The 13393-nt window shown below is 35.9% G+C and overlaps 2 protein-coding genes across 3 annotated transcripts; one reads left to right on the forward strand and one right to left on the reverse strand.

The window, feature by feature from the left end:
* Positions 1 to 6658: 6658 nt before the first annotated feature.
* On the forward strand, positions 6659 to 10013 carry LOC110624357 (cation/H(+) antiporter 28). The gene is made up of 4 exons (XM_021769451.2): positions 6659 to 7127; positions 7339 to 8334; positions 8420 to 9010; positions 9138 to 10013. Exons 1-4 carry the CDS (start codon positions 6933 to 6935, stop codon positions 9747 to 9749), a joined length of 2394 nt encoding a protein of 797 aa, XP_021625143.1. The 5' UTR covers positions 6659 to 6932; the 3' UTR covers positions 9750 to 10013.
* Positions 10014 to 10304: 291 nt separating this feature from the next.
* LOC110624069 (DNA-directed RNA polymerases II, IV and V subunit 11) lies at positions 10305 to 13137 on the reverse strand. Of its 2 annotated transcripts, none has more exons than XM_021769143.2 (5): positions 12969 to 13137; positions 12768 to 12857; positions 12590 to 12668; positions 11829 to 11924; positions 10305 to 11219 (listed from the first exon to the last, which is right to left on the reverse strand). In XM_021769143.2, exons 1-5 carry the CDS (start codon positions 13019 to 13021, stop codon positions 11187 to 11189), a joined length of 351 nt encoding a protein of 116 aa, XP_021624835.1. In that variant the 5' UTR covers positions 13022 to 13137; the 3' UTR covers positions 10305 to 11186. The 2 variants fall into 2 exon arrangements, with proteins under 2 accessions (XP_021624835.1, XP_043816460.1); XM_043960525.1 differs by having other exon boundaries at positions 12768 to 12873; positions 12969 to 13118.
* Positions 13138 to 13393: the final 256 nt, after the last annotated feature.

Raw genomic sequence — 13393 nt, forward strand, 5'->3', positions numbered from 1 at the left:
TACCTCTGCCGCTGCCCTGAGTTGTGGCTGGAGCTGCTGGCTGTGCCACACTACCAGAAGCTGTCTGCTGGGGCTGACCCATAAAAGGTGCTCTAGGACACTCCCGAGCTATGTGTCCCTCATGTCCACATCTGAAACATGTATTAGTCCCAGCTCGACACACTCCCCTGTGCGACCTTCCACATCTCTGGCATTCTGTACCATCTGAGCCTGAGCTCGAGCCACCGCTAAATCCCAGACCGAATTTCAACTTATTTCAAAACTTATTCTTCTTCGGCTTCTTGGTGGTGTTATCCCACCTCTTCTTACTTGAGCTCTGAGAAGAGAGACCTGGCCCTCCTCTGCCTGGGGTCTTAACCCCTGAAGACTGGGTCACTGACTGCTTCACTGACCCCTCAACTATAGCACTCGCCTCCATCCTTCGAGCCATATCCACCACAGTGTGGAAACTTTCTCTCTCAGCTGACTGAATCAATGAGGAGTACCTAGAATGCAGCTTCATAACATATCTCTTGGCTTTCTTCGTATCTATATCTAGAGCTTGCCCTGAAAAAGGCAATAGCTCTAAGAATTTATCCGTGAACTCCTCCACACTCATGTGCTCTGTCTGCCTCAGTTGCTCAAACTCAATCATCTTCAGTTCTCTAGAACTGTCTGGAAAAGCCCATCCAGCGAACTCATTCGCAAATTCCTCCCATGTCATACCGTCTAGTCTCGGGTCCACATAACACTTGAACCATTCCCGTGCCTTCTTGCACTTTAAAGTGAACCTGCCATCTGAATGGCCCTGCTGTCATTTGCCCCTAGCTCATCAGTTATTGTCTTCACTACTCTCAGATACTCAAAGGGGTCATCCCCTGACTTGTATTTGGGAGCATCCAGCTTAAGGTAATCTGTCATCTTTACCTTGCTCCCATCGATTGAGCTAGGTCTAGGAGGTTGAGTAACTGGGGCTGTTGGTTCTGTAGGTGGTGGAGGTGGGGGTGCAGCATTCCCCGAGGTGGGGTTTGCCGGGTTTGGATAGAAGGGTGAGGGTGGATAAGCTGGGTACTGTGTGTAAGGTGGATAGAAAGGTGGATAAGGCATGTAGGTAGGGTAGGGGTTAAAGCTGGAGTAATCCGATGTACCTCCCATCGGATACCCTGAACCCTGTGGGAAGGGTGGATAGTGGGGTGGAAAACCATACCCTGAGGCCTGAACGCCTCCCTGAGACTCCCCTGTCCCTTCTTCCTCCATGCTCACATCCAGGTTCCCATCCCTCCTCTGCTCCTCTTCCATAACCTCCCTCACATCTGCCGAACTTCCTCCTCTATCTGTCCCCCTTCTGCTAGCATCAAAAGACCTTCTAGGGTCCCTTGACACTCTTTCTCTGTTGGCTCTACAAGACATTGCCCTAGGCAATGTAGGAGGACGGGCGCTTGTGCCCTCATCCTCAGGTGGTACTCCAGTCAATCTTGCCGATCGACGGGTTCCTCTCATCCTGTTTTCTGAAAAACAGTACACATCATACAAACATTAGCATCATATGGTTCATGTGGGCACACATGAACCCTCATCACATAAACATATCATTCATATTATAGCATCAATGCACATGTATATAATTATGGCATTTCACATCATCATACAAGACAGGACTCCACATCCTATCCTAGTGGACATGATCTTCCTATTGTGCTTGACCTTCTAAAACATCTATGAGCCCGACACTCTAGGTCCGATCCTATGAACCTAGGGCTCTGATACCATTCTGTAACGACCCGAAAATCGGACCGCTACCGGCGCTAGGATCCAGGTCGGCTTAAGGCTGCCGGGACCCGTAGCAAGCCTGACATACATCCTGAAAACCTGTTTAATCCCATACATGATCAACAACATATATAAAAATTTAAAACTTTTCCTTCAAACATCCAACTCAACCTGAACATACACTGTACATAGTCATAATCATAATCATAATCGTGATCCCTCTGTGGGATCTCAACAATGCCCCAATGGGCGATACATCATAAGATGAGTTGGCTTTCATGAACATTATAAAACATTTTTGATCATGTAATAAAAGGGATACCTCATACACAATGTCAAGCACAATATCTAATCCTCAATATCAATCCATGACTGAAACTGTACTTTTACATAACATTAATACATTTATCATGTCCACACTAACTATTACATACACGTGACTTCATTACTCTTGTAAACCTCCTGGTCTACCCTGTACCTGCAATCCTGGGAAAATTAGGAGAGGGGTGAGCTACTAGAGCCCAGTGAGCAGAATAATAAAACATTTAAAAACATATGATAACATGGAATGCATCACATCACAGCTAAATCACATCAAGGATGAACTTGTCACCAATAGCCCTCTACATGGTCCAACTGTGCCAGAACGTAGAATGGGTCCTGGTCTTTCCCTTACATATCATAACATAACAGTGTCCAACTGTGCCAGAACGTAGAATGGGTCCTGGTCTTTCCCTTACATATCATAACATAACAGTGTCCAACTATGCCAGAACGTAGAATGGGTCCTGGTCTTTCCCTTACATAGTGCCAGCGAACGTAGAATGGGTCCCACTGGTCTTACATTCCGTACCGTACATATCACATCATCGTATCATAGATCGAGGGCTATGGATCATCCAACATTCATCCACATCAACATTTAACATATGCAATGCAACATATTCGTGAATTCTAATGCAAGCAACCTAATTCATCACATGACATTCATGATGCATGAAGCATGCTAAAAAGTACATTATTTGCTTTAAAACATAATAGGTTATTCCACTCACCTCTGGATAGCTCTGACCAGACACTGGGGTAACAGACTCACTGCTGGGGTCCTCAGTTCCTCGGGTCCGAACCTACACAGGTGGACTCAAATGAGGGACCAAACATACATGAACATAACTCTAAACTATTCCCCAAAAACCCCCTAAAACATTATGGAATAATCATAGAAAAACATGCAAGAAAGGGCTGGACAGGGTACTTTCGGCGGCAGGTTCGGCGGCCGAAAGTCCCTCCAGAGCCGAAAATCAGGCAGGTTCGGCGGCACCTTCGGCGGCCGAAACTCCCAGACAGAGGTGAAACTCATGCATGTTCGGCGGCACTTTCGGCGGCCGAAACTCCCAGACAGAGACGAAAGTCTCCTTTCGGGGGCAAGCTTCGGCAGCCGAAGGCTGCCTCCACAAGCACGTTCGGCGGCCGAAAGTTCCTTCGGCTACCGAACCTGGTTTCTCCCAGAATGGCAGAAACTCAGCTCCCCTATGCATTTATGCCTCCTATCTCATCCAAACATGTATAAACCTATTCTACAACATTCCCAAACATACACAAGCAAACATACAAGTTCCTAGGGGCATCAAACCATAAAAAACCCCAACTACAACACACAAGCAACTCACATTGTTCAAAAATCACACCAAAAACCCATAAGCTTAACATAAGCTACACATGCATTTTCTATCCCATGAACTTGCATAAAACTTTCTTAAAACATAAAGTAAGCTAGAGATCGACCCTTACCTCTTGAAGATCGAGGGTGGAGGCGATCTAACTTGGAGTTGGAAGAGATTCGAGTTCTTGAACCTCAAAACTCCAAAACTTGCTCAAAACTCGGAAATCTTCAAAACAAGATGAAAACTAGTGAAAAACTTGAAAGATCTGAAGGAAAAGACTCAAGATCGGTGAGGGGTGGCGGAGAACTCACCTTGGCCGGAAATGGGGAAAAAGCTCGCCCGTTTTCGGCTAAGGGACCCTTTTATAGTGGCTGGCCAGGCCACGTTCGGGGGCCGAACGTGCCTCCGCATGCATGCCATGTTCGGCGGCCGAACTTGAGGTTCGGCGGCCGAACCTGGACTTTCCTCACTTATGCTTTCGGGGGCCTAAAGGCGCTCCCGAAGGCATGCATGTTCGGCGGCCGAACCTGAGTTTTCCTCCAAGGTTGTTTTCATGCAAAAACTCATTTCCATTTTACTTAAAACCATGAAATATCTTAAAACATTTTATGAAAACATGTTTCTACCCTACTAGAGGCTTCCGACATCCGAGATTCCACTGGACGGTGGAAATTCCGATACCGGAATCTAGCCGGGTATTACAATATTATTGTAATAAAAATATATATTTAAAAATTATTTTATTAATTAAATAAAATTTCAAATACTAAATTACAATTTATTATTAACTTTTTTAAATTTGATTTGATATTTTTAAGTATGATAAATTAAAAAAATTTATAAAAATTTTAAAACGTTGAATATTGATGGGAATTGTCATAACTCTTAAATTTTTTTTTATCTAATATCACTTATTTATTATTAAAAAATTTTAATTTACTTTTTATATATTTAAATAAATATAATTATACTATATTTTTCTCATAATTTTTATATAATTTTTATTAATTTTCTAATTATATTCCTTTAAAAATATTAATTTTTATTAAATATTGAAAGATATTTTAAATATTTACTTAAAAATATATATAATAAGATGTTTTGAAAATAGTATAAAATTAAATTATAATAATTAATTTATATATTTTTATAATATAAAAAATAAATAATAATTAATTTATTACTTTTATAATCATTATTTATGTATGATTTTTTATTTTCTATTTTTAATATAATAAAAATAATTTATTATGTTGATTTTTTTACTTCTCTTTTAATTTTTTATTATTTTTTAATATAATTTATTATTGATATTGTAATAAAAATTTTGTTATATTTAATTGTTAAAAAAAATATTATATTTTTTATTTTAATAATAAATAAAATATTAAAAATATGTTTATAAAAAATTAGATAACTATAGCATAAAAAAATGTTTAAATAATAAAAATAAATTAATGTCAAAATAAATATATATAAGTTTATAATAAAATACTATATATATAAGTTGATACTTTTTTAAAACTATATCTAATATAATTTAATTTATAAATGGTATATATTTTTATGCCAATAATTATATAAAATAAATATATATAATCGATTAAAATTATTATAAAAAATATTAATTACAATAAAATATAAAATAATTAAAAAATTAATAAAATTAATTATATTAAATATTAATAATTATAAAAAAATAAATAAACATAAATAATTAAAATATAATAAAAAATAGATATATAGTATTTGTAATATTTAAATCAAACTTACAAACTTTCAACAATCAAATTATTAAATTTAAATTATTAAAATTTATTATATTAATTATTATAATAATTTTAATTTTTTATTTTTTATAAAAATATAACTTTTATATTTTCATTTTATATAAAACTCACTAACATAATTTTTTTCATACAACTTTATTTTCTCCATTTTCAATTGGTTCATATTTTAAATTTTTTTTAATTTTTTTATTTATCATAAAATACACTGCACACTCTCTTTTAGGGGAGAGCATAAATCGGTCTGAACCGAAAAATCGAACTGAACCGATCAATTTCGGTTTAATGGTTCGGTCAATCAGGAAGTTCAGTTCGGTTCGGTTAGTATTTTTATTCAGTTTTCAGTTCGATTTGATTTAAACGTGTTAAATAACTGAAAAATTGATTTTATACATAGAAATACTGATTGAATATATATTTTTTAATTTTATATAAATTTTTATGGATTTTTTAAGTATTATTATTATGTATTTAAATAATATTTATTAATAAATTTATGTGAAATATTACTCAAATTAAAAGTAAAAAATTAAAAAAATTATAGATTTCGATTTGAATCAAATTGAATTGAACCGAACTGATTTTTATCAGTTCGATTCGGTTCGATTATATTTTTATAATCGATTTTTTTAATTTTTAATATTTTTATAATTTGATTTTTGATTTTTCAGTTCGATTCGATTCGAAACCGAACCTTACCGATTGTACAGCTCTACTCTCTTTACCAACTCAACTCTATTGAGATATATGATTCTCTGCTCTATTGCCACTATCATTATTGTAATCTGTAACCGCTATTTATCACTATTAAAATTTAATAAATTTTATTTTCTTAAACACAATAGTTTTTTAAATAAAATATGTTATTGAATATTAATAATATATAATAATAAATATAAAATTTTTTAATTTTTTTACACAATTAATTTGATGATACTTGATTTTATACTTAATTAATATTTGAGATTTTTAAATTTCTTAATCTAAAATTAAAAATCATACCTATTAGTTAAATTTTTAATTCTCCTCTACCATTATTTTCTTTGTATTATGGTAATATATTATATATTTAATTAATATTTTTTCTTTCTATTATTTTGAATTCTAAAAAATATTATAATATTTTCTTCTGCTATTTTAAATTTAAAATTTAAATATAAAAAGAAAATATTTTATTTTTTAATAAGCTGGCGTAAATTTATTAAAAATATATATATTATTTTATAAAATAGTAATATGAAATATCTCAAAAATACAAAATCTTTCTCCTCCTTATGCATTATTTTTTAAAAAATTTAGATTTAAGAGTAGAATTTAAGATCTCTCAGATTTATTTAGATAATCCTACCACCAAACTAAGTCTGTGAGCGCATGCATTATATTAAAGTTTAAATCAAATATAAATTGCTAAAAAAAATTAAAATTCCATTTCTTTTTATGAGGATATGGGAATGATGGGTAATTTAAACACCTTTATATTGTGTGTTTAATTATAATCCTACAAGCTTTTAGAGGCAATTACATGGCTTAATCTCCTAAACTTACTGCTCAAATTTCTCCTACTGGGACGGAATCAAATTACAACCACTAAGCTCATTTGGAAAACAACCCAAGAAGGGAAAAAAAAAAGGTGACATTGGTTTGTTTACAATGAAAGAGAAAACAAAAATAGAGAAATTTCATAGCCAAAAAAGTTGTGCTGCTCAGAAGCTGAAGAAAAGAGAAAGAAAAAATGGCAACTCCTGCCAAGAAGGCTGCCGTCCCTCAGGGAACAGGACAGGAACAAACTTGTCAGAATTTTATAACCAATAACATTAAAAATGGTCCTGGAAAAGTCATTGGAATTGTCTTGACATTTGTTCTAAGCCATGTTCTTCATCATCTGCTAAGGCCTCTCTCTCAACCTCGTATAACTTCTGAGATTATTGTAAGTTCTTTCTCTAGCTTCCTGTTTCTTTTCCTTTTTTATCATTAGCTTCGACTGCGGCTTGAACTCAAGATCTTAAACGACTTTAGTAACATTTTTGATAACTTCTACCTATAACATGTGTAGAAACATGCATATCCCAGGCTGTGTGTCCTTAAGAAAATTGTTGGATAGAATTAATGTTTTTCCTGTCAAATCTTTTTCTGTGCAGATAGGGATTCTTATTGGCAACATACCATGGATTCGAGATTCTTTCGACGAAAAATTTATAACAACACTAAATTTTGTAGCTGAATTTGGGATGATTTGCTATATGTTTGTGTTAGGAATGGAAATGGATCCTTATGTGATCTTTAAACCACCAACTCAACCTGCTATAATAGCCTATGCTGGGATGATCTCCACATTTGTTTTAGCTTGCAGCATAACACCATTTCTGTCTTACTCAAGAAGTGCAGACATAGGCTTCACCCTTTCGCTTTCGATCACCCTCTCCGGTAGTGGCTCGCATATACTCACTCGGATCATAACGAATCTCAAAATAGGCAAGTCGGATATAGGAAAGCTTGTGATTGCAGCAGGAGTTCATTCTGATATGATATCTATGCTTATAATCTCCATTGGATACATTTTTATATATCCAAACTCAAAACTTGCTGATGTTTCTTCCCAACTTACCGGTATCTTAACTATGAGTTCTGCATTGCTGCTTCAAACGATTTTCGCTGCGAAAATTTCTCCAATCTTTATGAACTGGGTGAACAATGAAAACCCAGAAGGGAAACCTATGAAAGGCTCACATTTAGTCCTCTCCATTGCCTTCATGGTCATGATTTGCACTGCCTCTCCAATTTATGGATATAGTCCTATTCTCAGTGCATTTCTGGCAGGAATTTTTCTGCCAAGTGAAGGCAGGGTATCAAAATGGGCAGTTGGCAAAATCAACTATCTACTAACCACCATTTATTATCCACTTTTTTTCTTCTGGATGGGGTTTCATGCTAATCTCCAGAAATTTGAACCTGCCCAATGGGGAACATGGGCAAGATTCTCTGTTCTTACAGCAATAGCACTGTTTGGAAAAGTTGTTGGAACAGTGATCTGTGGGGCATTGTTGGGTTATCATTGGCGTGAATCTGCTGAACTTGGATTGCTCTTGAGTGCAAAGGGTCATTTTCATGTATTCTTGGCTATTCTTTTGGACATAGTAAGTATTTGCTATTCTTTTGAAGCTTAACAGTAACATGATTAGTAATGGAAGATCTAATTTGTGCTGTTAAATTTGCTTGCAGTATGAAGTTACAAGTACTTCAACAAGCACTATCATGGTTATTGTGATCTTCTTCACAATTGTACACACTCCATCAATTGTGATGCGAATCATCGAACGAGCAAGGAGACGTGCACCAACCCATCGAAGGGCGCTTCAGTGGCTCGATCCCACGAAGGAGCTTCCAGTCTTGTTGTGTGTTCATGGAACACATAATGTGCCTTCAACTATCAACTTCATGGAGATTTCTAGAGGAACGGCTGATCCTGGAATTTTGGTTTATATCACTGACATGGTTGAACTCACAGATCAAATAGCTGCCACATTGGTGCAGAGTGAGGGAATGGACACTGTGACAGTAACTGATAAGCAAGTCACAGACATGAGAGATGAAATTACTAGAGCAATCCAAGCTTATGTGGATGAAAATGGAGTTGGAATCACTTTGAGAAGAATGCTTACTCTTTCAACTTTCAATAGCATGGCTCACGACATGTGTGTGTTAGCAGAGGACTTAATGGTCTCACTGATCATCTTGCCATTTCACAAGAACCAGTTTGCAGGTGGAACATTAGATGGGGGTCATCCAGGTTTCCGATATGTGAATAGGAAGGTAACATCACAAATCTAACAAGAACATGTTCTTAATTCTTCATCTTCCTAACTTGTGTATGAAAAAGGTTCAAAATTATCATTGCAAATCAAAATTTTAACTTACTGGTGGTTCTGGATTATAACAGATGCTCAGAAATGCCCCATGTTCAGTGGGGATTCTAGTGGATAGAGGTCTTGGATTAGCAGAAAATATATCAACAACACCAAGATCCTTCCAAGTAGCAGTCATCTTCATTGGAGGCAAGGATGACAGAGAAGCACTAGCCTATGCAGGCCGAGTTGCGCGGCACCCAGGAGTAAAGCTCACAGTGATAAGATTCCTGCTTGAAGATAATTCAGAAAACAACAGAAGAACTGGGAATTACAGAGTAAATCTTGCAGAGCAAGAAGCAGAAATGAAGCTGGATGATGAGTGTTTTGCTCATTTCTATGAAAGATACGTTGCAGGAGGGCATGTATCCTATATGGAGAAGCACCTGGCCAATTCAGCTGAGACATATTCAACTCTGAGATCATTGGAAGGGCAGTATGCACTAATCATCGTAGGACGAGGAGGAAGAGTGAACTCAATATTAACTGTTGGGATGAATGATTGGCAACAATGTCCAGAATTAGGTCCAATAGGGGATGTGCTTTCAGGGTCTGGTTTCTCAGTCAATACCTCTGTTTTGATCATTCAACAACACCATCTAAAAGGAGAACTAGATGGTTTGGATGATGAATTCACTATCATGTAAATTGTCTAGTGAGATAGTTGAAAAACTTTTAGGTAGGAAAGAACCAGAGATTCTTTGTAGAATACAGTTGGGAGAACGGACACAAAATTTGGCATAATTATGTATTGAATTGAAACACAAGGAAAAGGAGAGATTTCATCCCTTGTGTCATGCAGAATTTGCATGTGCTAGATATCTCAGGTTGTAAAAAATCTCAAGGAAGCTGCCCAGAGATGTTAAAGAATAGATTAATCTTAGGCATTTGTATTGTGAGGGTTGTGGGAATTTGACCCATATGTCACCTGGGATTGGGCCATTGATTTCACTTCGGACCCTGACTTTGTAGTGGCAGAAGATGGTTCAACCTCAAGTCTATGAATAGATGAACATCTTTCTTTTTTGTTATTTTTTCTTTTTTTTTTTTTCTTGTAAGATGAAGTGTTTGATTGTGTTTAAGAGAAATTTTGAATATACCAAGGCCTTGGCCTAATTCTTTGTAAAGCAAAGCATATAAAATTCTTTTGCAATCTTCATTATTTAATTCTTTATATTGCTTTCAATGATAAACAAAGAATAGAGCATATAAAACTGTTTCTTTCCATAATTAAGTGCAAATATTTCAAATGTAATTCAGAAGGATTAAAGTCCAAAGATCTTCACAGCATTGGACTCTTTTGCAATCACAAAACACTTCCACACATCCACACTTTTCTCCCAAAAAATGGCAGCAGAGGTTCTCTTCGATTTGCTGGAGACATCATCAAGAAACTGGGCTCGGGAGTTCTCCGACAGATTGGGTTGTGGTAGGGTGTCAATCATGAACTTGAGAAACTGAAAAAGCACACTCCCCAAGATCCAAGCTGTGCTTCTCGATACAGAGGAGAAACCTGCCTTGAATAATCAGGTCAAGAACTGGCTCTGGATGCTAAAAGAAGCTGTTTAGATGCTGATGACTTCTCCACCGAAGCTTTGCATTACCAAGCAGTGGGAGGTAAGCAAGCTTCCGAGGAGGTATGCCTTCTCTTTTCGCCTTCCAATCAAATTGCTTATTGTTATAAGAAGGGTCAAAAGATTATGAAAATCAGGGAGGACAGATGCCATTGCCAAAGATAAGCAAGACTACCTCCATGAACTCGTGCAGTGGCTAAAGAAGCTATTGTCAAGTCATTGTAGATGAACAAGTCATTGGGAGGAAGATGATAGGTAGACAATTATAGATCTTCTATTATACTCTTAACCTTGCAAGTCTTCATCTTTCAAAATAGCTCAAAATGAGAATGTCATCTTAAATACACTTAAACTTGAGCTATGTTCATCTCTCATCACATTTAATGCACTGTTTTGCACAAGTTTACAACCAACAACACAAAGTCTCATCAAAATCACTCTTTCTTCTGATTTCCAGCAAGCATAATCAACCGACTATCCATTCACTCTGGTCCTTGAAAGAGTTGCATGCTAGTAATCCTGAGAAAACTTTGCCATCTCAGCCTACATGCCAAAGTTTTAGGAACATCAGAATCAAGCTTGAGCAAACCATTTATGTATTCAACAACAAAAATATGAATGACTGGAAGATCACATTAATTCTTACGTTCTCATAAAAGGCTACATGTTTAATTTCACTCTCATACTTGTTGGGCATGCTCAATTTACCCTATTTTTCAACTTTTTATTCAAATTTGTCAAAAGTTTCAATTTAAGCTCAATTGTAGTCCACAGTCTGCATACAGAACACTACACTTCCACTGGGATGCTCTCCTACTATTTCCTCGTATTAATAAATATGCTAAAAAACACAGAGAAGCACACATCCTAAACAACTGTTGCATGGACATTGGTATCAACTTAATTAAATACACTTAAATCCATTAGGAATTTTTGGTAACAAGTGCTTATAACAAACAGTGGCTCAATATAACTCAGATGCCATACAGTTCAAGATTATAATCATGCTAGTTGGACGATTAAATCAAAGAATGATGGCCAATTATAAAATGTGATAATAGAATATAAAAGTATAGTATCCTAGCCAAAACACCTAACTTTTGCAATGCCAATTAAAAGGATGTTCAGGAAAAGAGGATGTCATGCTCATACCTCAAATGCATTCTTCAAATGGTCAAGTTCCTTGTCTAGATCATTGATGGCCTGGTTATATGCTTGCATAGGTGAAGACTGGCTAGTCGTGTGAATCTACAAAACCACATAAAAAAGATTAAAACCCCAAAATCATTGGAAAGGAACTTCCGTAAATTTCCAAGCTTTAAACTAAAACATCATAAATAAAGACTCCCCATACATTATGCAAGCTATTTATCTCCATGAAGTTGCCATGTGGGACAACATATAGACCCACCATCTAATGGATGATCACTTTATATGCCAAATGCAAAAGACTTTCTCATAAAACAACAACAATAACACAGCAACAGCAATAATGATAAAGCAATAAGAGGATGCACAAGCACAACTCTCATGCAAAAGTAGACTAAATAACAGATGGAACTTAACAGCTACCGACTTCTAAACAAATATTTAATTAAGTGAACCAAAGAGGGATCATTTACAAAATTGAATATGTTGCAAGGTACATTTTCCATTAGAATGTGACAACACAATTTCATCAGAATCCAGTGGTTGCTGTAGTATGAAGATCCTTTGCACCCAATATCGACTTGAGAATTTTACGCCGTATATAAATTCATCCATAAAATAAAAAATAAAAAAAAACAAAATAAAATAAAATCCATGCCAAATATCGTCACAAGGTCACTCAAAATCTCATGTGATGAAGCTAAACCCTTTAAAAAAATTCACATATCACACATACAAATACACGTGAAAAAACAAATACTAACCCTAACAATAATTTTATACTGGAGAGGATGAGGAAGTTTATAGCCAGCAAAGAGGACATTTTCGTCTCTGTGCAACTGCCTAATTATTTAAAAAAAAAAAGCAGAAATTAGAGTTTAATCAAGCTACAATAAACAAAACCGCGAATTTTTTTTTTTAAAAAAAGAAATTAATTACTACATGCGAAGAATATTGCCAATTGTGTGATCCTCTCTCTCTACAGTAAACGACGCCGCATTTATGATTTTCGTGTCTCCCTCGTAAGAAACCCTAGCAAGGATAATTACTAGGGAAGAATTGGAGAAGATAAAAATGGTGAACTTTTAGAGAACGAGAGGTGTTGGGAGAGAAATCAGAGGGGGATAGAGAAAGTGAAGTTACTTTTTAGTGCCCTCTGGAACGACGAATCTCTCGTAGCGGTCGGGAGCATTCATGGCTTCTTTCTTTCTCTTTGAAGCGCTTTTTTTCTTTTCACTGATTCTCTTTGAAGCTGGGAGTGTATTTTACACACACAAGCCGAAAGAGTCTCCGCTTGCCTGCTGCTGACTTGATAATACTTGATATATATTGTTAAGTTAGGAAGGCGTTAAACGATGTCGTACAAACTCTCCCGAAGAACAAGGCCAGGATCCGGTTCCCGCCACGCCGCAGCCTCTTAGGACTGAATCGGACCGGTTCAGGAGCTCAAGACGATTTTAATTTCAAAGTTGATTCAATTACAGTCCAATCCCAGTGTATTATCAAATTCTTAAATTTTTAAAAAGTTAATTAATTAATTTTGTTTCAAAGTTCACTCAATTAAAATA

Source organism: Manihot esculenta, chromosome 10 (genome assembly GCF_001659605.2).
Source record: "Manihot esculenta cultivar AM560-2 chromosome 10, M.esculenta_v8, whole genome shotgun sequence".
Lineage (NCBI taxonomy): Eukaryota > Viridiplantae > Streptophyta > Magnoliopsida > Malpighiales > Euphorbiaceae > Manihot > Manihot esculenta.

What these genes read in the sequence shown, in the direction of transcription:
- LOC110624357 (XM_021769451.2), top strand. Translation starts at nt 6,933, where the DNA reads ATGGCAACTCCTGCCAAGAAGGCTGCCGTCCCTCAGGGAACAGGACAG. An exon ending in TGGCTATTCTTTTGGACATA is followed by an intron (nt 8,335 to 8,419) that starts GTAAGTATTTGC and finishes ATTTGCTTGCAG; the next exon opens with TATGAAGTTACAAGTACTTC. An exon ending in TCCGATATGTGAATAGGAAG is followed by an intron (nt 9,011 to 9,137) that starts GTAACATCACAA and finishes GGATTATAACAG; the next exon opens with ATGCTCAGAAATGCCCCATG.
- LOC110624069 (XM_043960525.1), bottom strand. Translation starts at nt 13,017, where the DNA reads ATGCTCCCGACCGCTACGAGAGATTCGTCGTTCCAGAGGGCACTAAAA. An exon ending in GTTCCAGAGGGCACTAAAAA is followed by an intron (nt 12,874 to 12,968) that starts GTAACTTCACTT and finishes ATTCTTCCCTAG; the next exon opens with TAATTATCCTTGCTAGGGTT. An exon ending in ATTGGCAATATTCTTCGCAT is followed by an intron (nt 12,669 to 12,767) that starts GTAGTAATTAAT and finishes TTAAATAATTAG; the next exon opens with GCAGTTGCACAGAGACGAAA.